Genomic DNA, 15,261 nt, shown 5'->3' on the forward strand with positions numbered 1-15,261 from the left:
GACAAATAATGAAATAGCATTAAAATACAATAAAATACAATTAAAGTGTAGTTAAAACAAGCAACGACTCACATACATACACACACCAATCTCATTCACACCACACAGCATACATCCGGCGACAATGTCCCACGCCAAAGACTCTCCTCGCACAGTGCAGCGGCAATGATGAAATAAGCTGGGACCTGGTCCTGCAGGGCGTGGCAGCTGTTAATAGCAGCAGTCCAGCAGGAAGGGTGGTGGTGGTGACAGCCAGGGGAAGCAGCACAGCAGCAGCAGATGACGAGGGGCTCTCCCTCCCTGGCAGCGCAATGTTCCTCTTCCTGCAGGCAGAAGGTCTCCCAGGCCTCTCAGCCAGCCAGCCTATATATCCCTCCAAGGAGGGACAGGTGGAAAAGGTTAGCCACAGCTGGCTGAGTACCTGGGACCTGGTCCTGCAGGGCGTGGCAGCTGTTAATAGCTTTTGGGAGTTGTAGTATTAAAAAAACTAAAATATGTAACTTGTCCCTCAGGTCCTCCTCCGTGCCTGAGGACTGGAAAGTGGCAAATGTAACGCCAATATTCAAAAAGGGATCCAGAGGGGATCCTGGAAATTACAGGCCAGTTAGCTTAACTTCTGTCCCTGGAAAACTGGTAGAAAGTATTATTAAAGCTAGATTAACTAAGCACATAGAAGAACAAGCCTTGCTGGAGCAGAGGCAGCATGGCTTCTGCAAGGAAAAGTCCTGTCTCAGTAACTTACTAGAATTCTTTGAGAGTGTCAACAAGCATATAGATAGAGGTGATCCAGTGGACATAGTGTACTTAGACTTTCAAAAAGCGTTTGACAAGGTACCTCACCAAAGGCTTCTGAGGAAGCTTAGCAGTCATGGAATAAGAGGAGAGGTCCTCTTGTGGATAAGGAATTGGTTAAGAAGCAGAAAGCAGAGAGTAGGAATAAATGGACAGTTCTCCCAATGGAGGGGTGTAGAAAGTGGAGTCCCTCAAGGATCGGTATTGGGACCTGTACTTTTCAACTTGTTCATTAATGACCTAGAATTAGGAGTGAGCAGTGAAGTGGCCAAGTTTGCTGACGACACTAAATTGTTCAGGGTTGTTAAAACAAAAAGGGATTGCGAAGAGCTCCAAAAAGACCTCTCCAAACTGAGTGAATGGGTGAAAAAATGGCAAATGCAATTCAATATAAACAAGTGTAAAATTATGCATATTGGAGCAAAAAATCTGAATTTCACATATACGCTCATGGGGTCTGAACTGGCGGTGACTGACCAGGAAAGAGACTTCGGGGTTGTAGTGGACAGCACGATGAAAATGTTGACCCAGTGTGCGGCAGCTGTGAAAAAGGCAAATTCCATGCTAGCGATAATTAGGAAAGGTATTGAAAATAAAACAGCCGATATCATAATGCCGTTGTATAAATCTATGGTGCGGCCACATTTGGAATACTGTGTACAGTTCTGGTCGCCTCATCTCAAAAAGGATATTATAGAGTTGGAAAAGGTTCAGAAGAGGGCAACCAGAATGATCAAGGGGATGGAGCAACTCCCTTACGAGGAAAGGTTGCAGCATTTGGGGCTTTTTAGTTTAGAGAAAAGGCGGGTCAGAGGAGACATGATAAAATTATGCATGGCATTGAGAAAGTGGATAGAGAAAAGTTCTTCTCCCTCTCTCATAATACTAGAACTCGTGGACATTCAAAGAAGCTGAATGTTGGAAGATTCAGGACAGACAAAAGGAAGTACTTCTTTACTCAGCGCATAGTTAAACTATGGAATTTGCTCCCACAAGATGCAGTAATGGCCACCAGCTTGGACGGCTTTAAAAGAAGATTAGACAAATTCATGGAGGACAGGGCTATCAATGGCTACTAGCCATGATGGCTGTGCTCTGCCACCCTAGTCAGAGGCAGCATGCTTCTGAAAACCAGTTGCCGGAAGCCTCAGGAGGGGAGAGTGTTCTTGCACTCGGGTCCTGCTTGCGGGCTTCCCCCAGGCACCTGGTTGGCCACTGTGAGAACAGGATGCTGGACTAGATGGGCCACTGGCCTGATCCAGCAGGCTCTTCTTATGTTCTTAAGTAACTATTCCAAGCTCTGGATATATTCCATTTTAAAGAGTCATGGCTTCCCCCAAAGAATCCTGGGAAGTTCAGTTTGTGAAGGGTGCCGAGAGTCATTAGACCTCCCCCCCCCCATAGAGACAGCTACAATTCACAGAGTTCCCTGAGGAGAAGGGCTGATTGTTAAACCACTCTGGAAATTGTAGCTCTGTGAGGGGAGTAGGGTGTCTCCTAATAACTCTCAGCACCCTTCACAAACTACAGTTCCCAGGATTCTTTGGGGGAAGCCACGGCTCTTTAAAAGTGGAATAGATGTACCGTGTGGGCATGGCTGCAGTCAGAGGTGCACAAGTTTACAGCTGCCTTGAGGATATGTGAAGAAGGGATCTAACCTGAGACCAACCCCACCCGCTTGCACTTTTCCTGTCTACCCACCCCCCTCCTACGGAGAAACGCTTCAGGCAAGTCTGGACACGTTCGTTCACATCCTTGCACATTTCATTCAGTTGCTGGCATTAGCCGTGGGGGGAACTGGATTCGGGGGGCCCAGGAGGAGGCTTTGCTTGGTTGGAGGAGACCGTCTCCCAAATGCAAATCCCTTGATCTTGTACATGGATGGCAGAAAAGGTTTGTTCCTGTGCTTTTGGGCAGTTGGGGTTTCTGTTAATATTGGAGTTCACAGGGCATCTTGATAGGTTTATGTTTGAGAAGGATGGGGGTGCTTCCCAGTCTGTCTCTCCACACACACATACCCCCACCCTTCGCCAGGGAAGAGAGCAAAATATCCGCCATTAAAGCAAGGGGCTGGCAAATAGGCTGCCTGTTTTTCAGGGGGGGGGGATTGAAAGGATGATATGAATGAGTCTAGGTTTGCTGACAAGCAGATAGACATTTGAGGAGTGAAAGGTGGTGTTCATTGTGATGATGGGAAGGGGTGAAGTGTAGGGGTTGGGGAGCTGGGGGCTGCAGAATTTATGTAGATTTGAATCAGTTGTGGGAAGGACAGGATGCCTGGGTTCTCTAGGAAGCCATTAGAGCCTGTTAATTTGGTGCCTTACAGAAACCCTCTCCTTGTCTCTTCCGTCCCTCTCTGTCCCCCCCCCCCTCCAACTATAGTACTCACCGGTTCTGAACAAGCTGTTTTGCCAGATTGGGAAGACATGTCCAGTCCTCATTAAGGTGGCCACCCCACCTCCTCCTGGTGCTGTCATCCGCACCACAGCTGTCTATAAGAAGTCTGAGCATGTCGCGGAGGTGGTGAAGCGTTGCCCGCACCATGAACGGGCCCCGGAGAACAGCGATGGTGAGCAACAGGGTGCTGGCTCTTGTGGGTGGGGAGGGTTGAGTAAGGGCTGGGTGGAGCTCTCGGTGTGGCTGGGAAGGGGCCCCAGGGTGCTCTGTGTAAGTTCTGGGGTGGTGGTGGAAGGGATTGAACCTGGAAGGCACACCACTGCCGCCCACTTCCCGCCCCTAATGTATGCTTGTGGTTCTTAAGAATGTAGGAAGCTGCCGTATAGTGAGTCAGACCATGGGTCTGTCTCGCTCAGTATTTCCTACACTGACTGGCAGCAGCTCTCCAGAGTTTCAGGCAAGGAGTCTCCCAGCCCTACCTGGAGATGCCACTGGGGCTTGAACCGTGGACCTTTGGCATGTGAAGCGGGTGGTCTGCCACTGAGCTATGGCGTTTCAGTGGTGAGGAGAAAGCACTCTGCACACACTCAGATGTTTGTGTCTTCTTGGTCTTAGTTTCCTGTGCTAAATGTTGATGTGCTGTAGGAAGCCATCAGTTCACTCCCTGTCCCATATCAAGATCTTCCTCCCATTCTTCCTCTCCCCCCCAAATCAAAGTATATGCACCTCCCTCCCCAACAAGTTGTATACTCTGGCCTCAAATCCCCACTCAGCCAGGACTTCTGGGTGACTCTAATCTGTGTATCAGCTTAGCCTACCTTGGAGGGTTGTTGTGAGGATAAAATGAGGGGAGGAGGGAACATTTTAGTCGCCTTGAGCCTCGTGGGGCAGAGGTGAGGTATAAATGTAATAAATTGCCTACATTTTTGGAGTGTACCAGAAGCAAGAGCAAAATTAAATCTCCACCATTGCCTCCACCACCAAAGTGCCTTAAGAATATATCATTCTGAATGTGTCAAAACAAGTGATTTGGTGTGGAAGTAGCTTAAAAAAAATAAGTGAGGGAGAGGAGAAATTGAGAGGGAGACATCCTTATTCTGATTTAATCCTAGCTATACGGGACGGTTGGTTTGGGGATGATCATTGGTGTTGAGTCCTAAATCCATTCTCTAAAGCAGTTGCGTCCCCGTTCTCTTCTCCTCTCCTGCCCACCCGCCCCCACTCCTCTTTGTGTTCCCTAGCAGGTTTTGCCCCTGCTCAGCACCTGATCCGGGTGGAAGGAAACCAGCAGGCCCAGTACGCCTCTGACAGGAACACCAAGCGCCACAGCGTCACCATTCCTTACGAGACGCCCCAGGTTATCAGACGGCCAGGGCGGCGGGCAGGGAAGGTGTGGAGAGGGGGAAGGATTTCTTAGGAATGGGTTTGATTGTGCTGGAGATTTATCCCTGCTCTCGGCTGTTGCGTCAGATTCTTGTTTGATATTAATACAGTGTGTGTGTGTTTCTGTTTTGTTGTAAACTGCTCTGCTTATGTTCACTGACTTGGAAGGTCGACTATATTTTTATTTATTTGGTCATTTATTTTCTGTAGGATTTTTAAAATTATTGTCAGTCGAAGTCCAAGTCCAGTCAAAATAAAATCACAACAAAAAAGGGATATTTATTTATTTATTTATTCATTCATTCATTTATTACATTTGTATAACGCCCCATAGCCAAAGCTCTCTGGGCGGTTTACAACAATTAAAACATTAAAAACATATATACAAATTTAAAAACACATTTTTTAAAAACAATTTAAAAACACATGCTAAAATGCCTGGGAGAAGAGGAAAGTCTTGACCTGGCGCCAAAAAGATAACAGTGTTGGCACCAGGCGCACCTCGTCAGGGAGATCATTCCATAATTTGGGGGCCACCACTGAGAAGGCCCTCTCCCTTGTTGCCATCCTCCCAGCTTCCCTCAGAGTAGGCACCTGGAGGACGGCCTTGGATGTTGAGCGTAGTGTACGGGTGGGTTCATGTCGGGAGAGGCGTTCCATCAGGTGTTGTGGTCCCAAGCTGTGTAAGGCTTTATAGGTTAAAACCAGCACCTTGAATCGAGCTCGGAAACATACAGGCAGCCAATGCAAGTGGGCCAGAATCAGTTTTATGTGTTCGAACCGTCTGGTCCCTGTTACCAATCTGGCCGCTGCATTTTGCACAAGCTGCAGTTTCCGAACCGTCTTCAAAGGCAGCCCCACGTAGAGCGCATTGCAGTAATCTGATTTGGAGGTTACCAGAGTTGTTAAAGATATAAACAGTGTGCAGTGCAGTGGTTCCTTAGCTTTTTTTTTTCCCCTTCACGGACCACTTGAAAATTGGCTACGGTCTTGGCAGACCGCTTAATGATTTTTGTGTGTGTGCTAGATGCTGTATGATTTTTAATTCTAATTTAATTGCTTCTTTCATTCCTTATATTGCATTTTACTGTCTTACAACTTGCATTCCATGGAATTCATGCTGTAACACAATAAAATGTCATTTGAGAAATAAAGGGAGCAGTAAGAATAATCTAAAAAATCAATATGAATATTTAATATGGGCATACAGCTGGTCTAGCACAATGGGGAGGAGAGCCTGGCTGGGAGTCCAGAGTCTGTGAGTTCACATCCCCGCTCGTGTCTCCTGGGTAAAGCTAAAGATCACCCCACAGGGAGTGGCTCAGGGGTTACATGCCCTGCCACCTGTGCAGCCCTGGGCAAGCTGCATAGTCCCGAGGAGTCCAGTTACCCCCCAGCTGGCAGTTGCGGACAAGGCAGGGGCTGGCTTGTGCAGCTGTGGCAATGTGAGCAGGCCCTAGCCAGCTGGGGAGGACTAGTCTCAGAGGGAGGCAATGGGAAACCCCCTCAGAATACCATGAAATCCCTATTCATAGGGTAGCCATAAGTCGGGATCGACTTGAAGGCAGTCCATATCCATTTTCAATATGGGCATGCCATATGGCACTTGAATGAAGCTCAGGGACCATGGTTTGGGAACCTCTGGTACACAGCAGGTAAAAAACAGATTGTGAGAACTGCAAACCTATCCCAACAAGACTGTTCGTTCAGACATTACATATTTATATAATTCCTGAAGTAATATATATAGCTTTGCGTTTTCCTGTACTCTGTTGCAGCAGAACATTATGAACACGCTGCACTTTCCCACAAAAGCACCGTTGGTTTATGAAAGTATTTCTATACTGCCATATCATAAAATATCAGGACAGGGTTGTGCGGCGTTGAAATGCCATTTAAAAAATGGAAATGCAGCTACATGTGAAGGTGACCGGCTAATCAAAACTGACAAATTAAACAGGCAGTCGGTGTGAAAAGGTCTTCAAGAGACACCTGAAATGTTTAATAATAAAACAAAATAAATTGTGGGGTTGGTTTAGGAGCCTACAGCCAAACGTTTTTATCCCAATTATTTTGAATTGGCATGTGAAATTTTACCACACAATTCCCAGAATCCAGCGCTCCCTCATCAGAAGCGGAAGAAGAGCCTGGTTGGACCAGATGGATAGCCCATCAAGGCCACCACTCTGCTTCCTAGCAGTGCCCAGCCAGATGTCTCAATGGGAAGCCCACAGACAGTGCTGGAAGGCGAACAGCCCATGGACGTAGGAAAAACCATAGAGATACGGAAAAACCATAGAGCTGAAAGGGACAGAAACAACAAAGCAATAGCCAGGCCTTGTGGGGCTCTTGATCAGAATAAGAGAGGTTTATTGATATTGTGCTTTGACTCTGTGTGTAGGGGGAAGACCCCCAAATTGCCTTGGTCCACCTTGCTGTTTGGCTCCCACATAGAGCTGGTGCACACCCCTAATATAAGGTTCCCACCCAAAGCCGCCTGAGCAAGTGGCCATCACTGCATCTTGTGACGGCAGGTTCTGTAGGTTCATGGTGCAACTTTCTGCTCTGTATTGCCCATATGTGACTTTTCTGTGAACCTCATCTTGTTCCCTGCCTACTTCACCCCTCTGAAGTTTCCCCCTGAATTTTTCTTTGGGGTATCTGTGCATCATCCCCCCCCCTTTGCCTTTCAGGTGGGGACATATTGCACCACTGTCCTGTATAATTTCATGTGCAATAGCTCCTGCATGGGAGGCATGAACCGGCGTGCCATCTTGACCATCATCACCCTGGAGACCCAGCAGTGCGTACCTACTTCTGCTACTCTTTGCGCTCTCCCTCCCTCCCCCCAGCGGGTTTTGAGGGTCCTAGAGAGTAAGGGATGAGGGGGAATTGGACACCAGGTCTTCTGGGTCCCAAAGGGAGAGGAATGGGGAGGGTGATGGGGTTGAGGCAAGGCTGGCCGAGGTGCCAAGACTCCCGGGTTCTCTGGAAAGGAAGTGGGGTAGACCTAGGCAGCCTGAGTCCAACTCAGGTTGTGGGAACACTCAAACTTGAGTTTAGCAAACCCTTATCTATTTCCTGTGTCCCTTTTCACAGTGAGAAGCTTTAGGAATAGAAAATGGGTGCAATGTTTTGATTGGCTAAAAGGGGGTACCCAGTTAACCTGGCTCTGTACGTGTGTGTTGTGTACCATTTTTAACCAGGTACTTCTGAAGTCTGCACACTTGGGCAGGCAGCTTCTTAGGAGACACATTCCTGGGGGCAAGGGATACCTCCTTTATAAGATGCTCCCTGCAATGACACTCGCGCGTAACATTGAACAACAAAAGGACTCTAATATACTTGCCTGGGAACTGTTGTGCTTAGCCATACGCAAACTTGTGCAAATTTAAATCTGTTGATTCATTGACTCAAGTGACGACGGACCAGGAGTGCAGGCTTTTACTTTAAAAAAAATGGGAGGGTATATCGCCACGTGTGAATGGCTTGAATGCATTTGAATGGTCCAGGAAAAAGTCATGCTCTCCTAATTGCCGCCTGCAGGAACACCTTGCATTGCTTTTCTTGCTGCTGGTAGGCCAGAGTGCTTCATTTATTTGTGGAGGGGGAGGGTGCACAAGGTTTCTGCCTCTGTCAGGACTAGGGGCCAATTGCGGCCCTCCAGACCCTTCTTTCTGGCCCTTGGGGATTCTACCCAGGTCACACACCCCTCCCCTGGCACACCTTCTGTCCCAGGTCACTCCCCTCCTCTTGTCTCCAACCCTCCTTTTTCACACCTTTCTGAAATGGGTCCATAAACGCGTTGCTTGCTTGGGTGGAAGAGAGAGTGATAGTCTGTGCATAGAAGCTAACCCTACTGTGCAGAGGCAAAATTCAGCCCTTGCTCCGCCTACTTTTGCCTCTGGCCATGCCCACCACTAACACATGGCCCCTGTTAGGGTGCCCAGAAGAGTATGTGGCCCTCGGGATGAAAAACCTGTGTCCAGGGTATGACAGCTTACACCTCCTCCCCTCTCCGGTCCACTTTCCCCGCAGGGGTCAGCTCCTTGGACGCCGCTGCTTTGAAGTCCGGGTCTGTGCTTGCCCCGGACGGGACCGAAAGACAGAGGAGCAGAACTTCCAGAAAGTGGCTGTTAGTGGCGGAAAGGCCAAAAGGGGTATGCTTGACTGGCTTGCCGGCGGGAGGGGAGGGGTCCACAGTGGGCCGGCGGGAGGGGGGGTGCACAGATTGGAATGGGGGGAAGGAAGGATCCGTCCACGCCAATTCTGTCCATTTTTCCTTTTCCCAGTCTTAAATTCAGTTCTCCATACTTCTGCAGCGATTTGCAACTTATTTATTGTTAGAAATCCTCATGAAAATTCTTCAGCGTTTTAGTGCAATCTTCTTCTCATGCATGGATTTTTGCACGCAGTTTCTCCTAACATAATGCATATTTGTATGTTGTTTTTAGTAATACAAATTTCATCTTTATGCCCACTTTCCCCTAATATAATGCGTTTTTGTAGACACTGGTTGGAGAACTATATTGCAAAATTCAGGTAAGTGTAAATTTTGAAGGATTGGCTGTTTTGGTTTTCATTTTGTTTTAGAAAGTGCGGCTTTGGTAGATTCAAATCCTTCTGGGAGCAAGGGCGGGATAGAAATTTAATAAATGAATAATGCAAACTGAGTTTCATCCAGCCCTAGGAATGCGGAAACCCAAGAGTTTGGGGGCCAGGAGTAGATCTGGGCAAAAAGGAGGAGGAGCCTTGGGTAGGTAGACGTCATAAAGAACTTTGCATCTCTGGTCCATGAGGACTGGTAGAGGGTTAGGGCAGGGGCCTAGAGGCAGAAGGTGAAGGCCAGGTAGAGACAGAGAAGATGGGCCTACAGCCACAGAGGGTGGGTACTGGCTAGCTGTGGAGAGCTTGGCTAGTGGCCACAGGATGTGGCAGTGGCCACCAACTTGGGTGGCTTTAAAAGGGGTTTAGACAAATTCGAGGAGGCTGTTATCAATAGCAACTAGTCGGGGTGGCCAAATTGTACCTCCAAGATCAGAGGCAGTCTACCACTAAATACTCCCTTCTAAGTAGGGAGACACCAGAGCAGGGCTGCGACTTCCCACTCTTCCTGAGGGCATCTGCTCTCCTGCTGTTTATTTATTTATTATTTATTATTTAATTTGTATCCCGCCCTTCCTCCCAGCAGGAGCCCAGGGCGGCAAACAAGGCACTAAAAACACTTTAAAACATCATAAAAACAAATCTTAAAATACATTAAGACAAAACAGCGTTAAAACATTTTAAAAACTTTTTTAAAAGGTTAAAAACATTATTAAAAACATATTAAGCAAATCTGTCAGAACCAGATAACTGCTCTGTGGACCTGGTCCGGCAGGGTTACTATTAATGTGTTTCCTTGCCTTTCCACAGCTCTCCCTCAAAGTGCCAGTTCTGAAAACTCTAAGAAGCGCATTGTGGAATCCCACAACAACAACAGCAGCAGCAATGCAGAAAACGGAGCTTACACTCTGAAGGTGACTTTTGCGGGAGCACTGAGTGCTGAAAGGCTGCGTTCTGCACCTTGCATGAGTCTCCGTGCAGACCTGCAGCCTGCTTGAATTTTGCATTGTTTCGTTCTCTTTGTTAGCCTTGGGCGAAGGGGTGGAAGGGTCGGCTGCTCCGCAGTATGGCAGGTGGTAAAAATCTTGCCCTTGGACTCAAGGGGGAGGAATGCAGCAGCCAGGCAAGATTGCTGTGGATGTGGCCCTAGAAGAACTGAAGCGTTTCGCCCGCCCAGTATTTGGCTGCAGACGACTTAGGCCCCAAATAGCTGAGAGACTGCCTGCTTCCCTACAGACCCTCTCCTGATCAGCAGGGGGATCCTCTTGGGAGTCCCAGCACCCTCAGAAGTTTGGGGGGGGTGGCAGCCTGGGAAGGGGCACTTTCTCTGTGGCAGCCCCAAAGCCCTCCCCAGAGAGCTGCGCCTGGCACCTTCGTTGTATAGCTCTCATCATAGGTTGAAGATGCACCTCTTTACCCTGGCCTTTGACACCTGAGATACACACATATATATATTTAGGAACCATCCTATTATTTGGAGTGCAAATTATTTTAACTGATTTTAATAATTGTATTTTCATATTGTTGAAACATGCTCTGGGACCTTGAAGTGTAAGGCGGGTAAGACATCAAAATGATGATGGTGGTGATATTATTATCTTTGTTTGCTTCTGGAGGCTTTATCAGAGTACTTGTAATAGGATCGACCTTCTGTGAAACCGCTCGAGTGTGAATGTTTTAAGCGCAGCCACCCCTAATCTGGCACCTCTGGATGCTTTGGACTTCAAGGCCCATCAGCTGCGGCCAGGATGGCCGTGTGATGCTGGAGCGATGGGAGTTGTAGTGCAAAACACTTGGAGGGTGCCAAGTTGGGCAAGGTGGCCCTTTGAGCTGGGCTGGTAAGCCCCATTGTCGTCATCTTCCCTCCTTCCTCTCAAGATCCGTGATCGTGCGCTCTTCCTAATGCTGAAGAACATAAAGGAAGCCGTTGAATTCCGAGACGCAAAGATGCGCGGGGAGCCGGAGAGTCAGAAGCCAGCCAAAGGGTGAGTGTTTCATCTGCATTCGATGTAGGAAGCTGCCTTAGACCCTTGATCCTTCCAGCCAATGGTGGCTGGTGGCTCCTTGTCAGCGGGGCAGTAGAATCTGCTCCACGTTTCGGGCTGAACTTTCGAGGAGCTGAAGCTCCTTGGACAGCACCTTGAATGCTCGGATGAAAACCTGGAGTGGATTCCACTGCCATGGAGCTGCCGCTGCTTCCAGCTCAGTGTTATCTACTCTGACTGGCGGTGTAGACCCCTGTGGGGTTTGAGAGAGAGATTCTCTCAGCCTTACCCGGAAATGCCCAGAATTGACCTAGCAGCTGTTGCTGTGTGTGTTTGTGCTTGCTAAATTTGTTTAAAGCAGCACAACAGGAGCAGAGAGTAACGTGCGTTTGCCTAAGAAAGCAGGCTTGTACCCTGCATCAGCATCACTGAGACTGGAGAGTTGGTAAAATAAGAAAAGCTACTTTATTTATAGGAATGCATAGTAGATAGAAAGGCATGCCTAGTTCTAACTAACGGAGGTGGAGGCGCAATACCCAGGCGTGGGAATTGCCCTCGTGGCTGGGAGAGAGAGAGCAGAGACAAAGGTGTCTCCTCTCTCCCGGACAATCGGAGAAGAAAGGAAAGGGTGGAAGGAGGAGGGGCAGGTAAGCTTCCCTTAAGACTTATCAGGAAGTCAGTCGCAGCGTCACGGATAAAGGTAATCCAGGCTATCCATCTGGAGGACCCTCACTCTATCTCCCTTCTGGAACATAGACAAAAGAACAAAACAGGAGTTGCTCTTGCCCCACTTCCAACAGCATCTTTTGCAGGCAAAGCAATGCTCTGTCTATGAGCTTTGCCCCATCCCCAAAGGGTGGGGAGGGGGAGGTCTAAACGACAAGCTCTGCCCACACAAGGAAGTCTGTCTGGTTTTTTTGGGGGGCAGGCAATTTCGGTGGATACGCACAAACAAGTGGGCTCCCCTTCCCCCCTACTACCCTTGCCACTCAGGTGGGTGGTGACCCTTTGAGGAGTGATTTGCCTTCCTTGTGGGACCCAACATGGCTCACTCACTCGAGTCGCCTGAATCTCTTTGCTTTAAGTTCCATCTTCGCTCACTGATTTTTTCTATTACTGCTGCTTATTCCCCTTCCTGCCCCCCCCCCCCCGTCTAGGCTCCTGAAAACTCGAAAGCAAGGAACTGCGCCATCTCCATCGAATCAGAAGAAGCTGATAGTGAAGGATGAGGCAGAAGATTCCGACTAGTGGTTCTCCCTCTGCCCCTCCCCTGGCTAGCCAGGGATTTGCCTCCCTCCCTAACCCCCACCTTTTTATATATATATATTATTTTTTTTACAGTTTTGTCTTTCTAGAGTAGGGATTCTGAGGCTTCACTCTTTATGAACGCCTCCTGCTAACGCAGCTGCCTGCATGACTGTGATTGGCTGGGGCCAGAGCAGTTGAGCACCAATCAAGTCTTTCTTGACGGCTGCTGTGGAGGGGCGGCCCTTTCTGTTGCCCCGCATGGTTAGGGAGCTCAGCAATACAATGGTTGGGAACTAGCCCAGTTCTCGAAACTTGACAGGACACTGCCAGTTACTGTAGGCCATCTCCCAGACCCTTTCCTGAAACAGCAGGCTGAGACTGGAGGAAAGGAGAGAGAGACAGTAGGCCAGCCTCTGGAGCGAGTCCCCTTGTCTCTTACAGATCCTGTAAGATTCCTGCTGGATGAGGCCACGGGCTTGTCCAGTATCCAGTAAGGGGTTTCTGGGCAAATAGTAATCAGAGGTACACTGCCTTTGAGCATGGAAGCTCCGTCAAGGCTGCCAGCAGGCAACTCCTGCCCATTCTCCATTCTGCACACACCCCAATCCTGAGCCGGCCCTGACAGATAAAGAGAGCCATCCCTAAGACTTTTCTCCTTCCTTCTCCCCCACCCAAAAATGTTGAATTCTGGGCCAAGTGCAAAGGATGCCTTTGAAGTTTAATTTTCATACTGCTGCTGATTTGCATATACTTTATTCAGCTTCTGCTCCAGAGGGGCTAAGGAACTGCTGTGCCCCCTCACTTGTGGGATGAGGGCTTCGCTTTGCAGAGGTGTCTCCCCCTCCCCCCACAGCAGACCCCAAATTAGGTTCAGTGTTAGGTAGAGAATGTGGAGTGGAATCGCCTAGCTAGATTCCACAGGGTTACAGGTGAGAGTAGCCTTTGCCAGCCGGGATTACAACTCCCATCAACCCCAGCCAACACAGCGGGCTGGGGCTGATGGGAGTTGTAGTCCAAAACATCTGGAGGGCACCAGGTTGGCCAAGGCTGGGGTTGGGCTTTTTCCAGAGGGGTGGGTGAAGAAAATGACTGTAAAGGAAGGCTGCTTCAGGGCTGGTCCCTAGGGGGCGGGGCAGCAACACCAACCTCTTTCTCTTTCCCCTGCCCTCAAGTAAGAGTTTTTATCATGTGTTAACCCCCTTCCCACCTGAATTATCCAGTGCATTAGTGCAGTCTTCCCCCCTCCTTGTTTCATGCCCGAGGAACGCATTTTCTTCTAATTTAGCAAAGCCTCCTCCTTGTTTGCACATTCCCAACCATGTGGATCACCTGATTAATTGCTTTTTGTATGCTTTGATTTTTCCTCGTGCAAAATGTTGCAGTCACTATTTTTTTTTTACTGAATAAAGCATACCTTGGTATTTTTTTTCTCTGCTCCATGATATTCTTGTCAAGAATGTGTGCATCTGACTACATCTTTCTCTGTGTGTGTGATATATATATTTAGAGAGTGACATCTAAATCAGGCCAGGGGAGGACCTGTGACCCTCCAGATGTTGCTGGATTCCACCTCCCATCACCTTGGCGCTTGGCCCTGCAACAGCTGGAGGGCCCTGGATTTCCCTGGTCTGCTTGAGAGCAAGCCAAGTTAGGAAGGAGCAGGGCAGTGGATCAATCCAGTACTGGTCCTGGTGTGGGACTTTCAGCTTTTACCCACTAGGTCAGCCTTCACCAACTCGGTGCCCTCCAGATGTTTCAGACAACTCCTCCCATCGGCCAAACATCTGAAGGGCTCCAGGTCGGGGAAGGCTGCACTGTTGCGGTGTTTGAAGTCTTAACCGTAGATGCTGAGCATAAGGAAGCCTTATCCTGCCAGATTCCAGCTCAGCAATACAACATGTGAGAAGGATCTTGAAATTGTTGTTGATCACAAGCTGAATATGAGCCAACAGTGTGATGTGGCTGCAAAAAAGGCAATTGGTATATTAGGCTGCATTAACAAAAGTAGAGTTTCCAAATCGCTTAAAGTATTAGTTCCCCTCTATTCAGCACTGGTTTGGCCTCATCTTGAGTACTGCGTCCAGTTCTGGTCTCTGCACTTCAAGAAGGATGCAGACAAACTGGAACAGGTTCAGAGGAGGGCAACGAGGAGGATCAGGGGCCTGGAAACAAAGCCCTATGAGGAGAGACTGAAAACTGGGCATGTTTAGCCAGGAGAAGAGAAGACTGAGGGGAGATAGGATAGCACTCTTAAAGTACATGAAAGTTTGTCACATAGAGGAGGGCCAGGATCTCTTCCCGATCGTCCTAGAGTGCAGGACACGGAATAATGGGTTCAAGTTGCAGGAAACCAGATTTCGACTGGACATCAGGAAAAGCTTCCTGAGTCATACGACAATGGAACCAATCACCTGGGGAGGTAGTGGGCTCTCTGACACTGGAGGCCTTCAAGAGGCAGCTGGACAGCCATCTGTCGGGAATGCTTTGATTTGGATTCCTGCATTGCGCAGGGGGGTGGACTTGATGGCCTTATAGGCCCCTTCCAACTCTACTATGATTCCCAACAGGACAGAGGAGTCAATCTTTTTCCTTGCCCACCTCCACCTGCCAATATGAGAGGATGGGATGGACATCAACCCTAGTTGGCATGGCCATATGATGCTGGGGCCTCAAGGGGGCACAGGTCAGGCTGATGGGAGTTGTAGTCCAAAAGAGCTGCAGGGCGCCAGGTTGGCAAAGACTGGCCCAGGTATTTTCTGAACCAGAAGACTAATCCTAGGTCATCTTTGGGTCTGATGGTCAAGTATACGTTGGAAATACTTCTTAATTCCCCAGCATCCACCTTCTTTCA

The 15,261-nt window shown here is 48.7% G+C and overlaps 1 protein-coding gene across 7 annotated transcripts in view; it reads left to right on the top strand.

Moving 5' to 3' along the window:
• Window positions 1-13,836, top strand: part of TP53 (tumor protein p53) — a 29,389-nt gene extending 15,553 nt beyond the window's left edge. For 2 of the 7 annotated variants that reach the window (XM_061590753.1, XM_061590754.1), the window contains exons 4-11: window positions 3,175-3,361; window positions 4,431-4,579; window positions 7,266-7,375; window positions 8,611-8,732; window positions 9,257-9,328; window positions 9,988-10,091; window positions 11,056-11,162; window positions 12,320-13,836. In XM_061590753.1, coding sequence (XP_061446737.1) covers window positions 3,175-3,361; window positions 4,431-4,579; window positions 7,266-7,375; window positions 8,611-8,732; window positions 9,257-9,328; window positions 9,988-10,091; window positions 11,056-11,162; window positions 12,320-12,410 — 942 coding nt within the window. In that variant the 3' untranslated portion in view covers window positions 12,411-13,836. The remainder of the gene's footprint in view (window positions 1-3,174; window positions 3,362-4,430; window positions 4,580-7,265; window positions 7,376-8,610; window positions 8,733-9,256; window positions 9,329-9,987; window positions 10,092-11,055; window positions 11,163-12,319) is intronic. The other 5 variants (XM_061590755.1, XM_061590756.1, XM_061590757.1 and 2 more) reach the window with 5 other exon arrangements.
• Window positions 13,837-15,261: the final 1,425 nt, after the last annotated feature.

This window comes from Rhineura floridana, chromosome 11, assembly GCF_030035675.1.
Source record: "Rhineura floridana isolate rRhiFlo1 chromosome 11, rRhiFlo1.hap2, whole genome shotgun sequence".
Taxonomy (NCBI): Eukaryota; Metazoa; Chordata; class Lepidosauria; order Squamata; family Rhineuridae; genus Rhineura; species Rhineura floridana.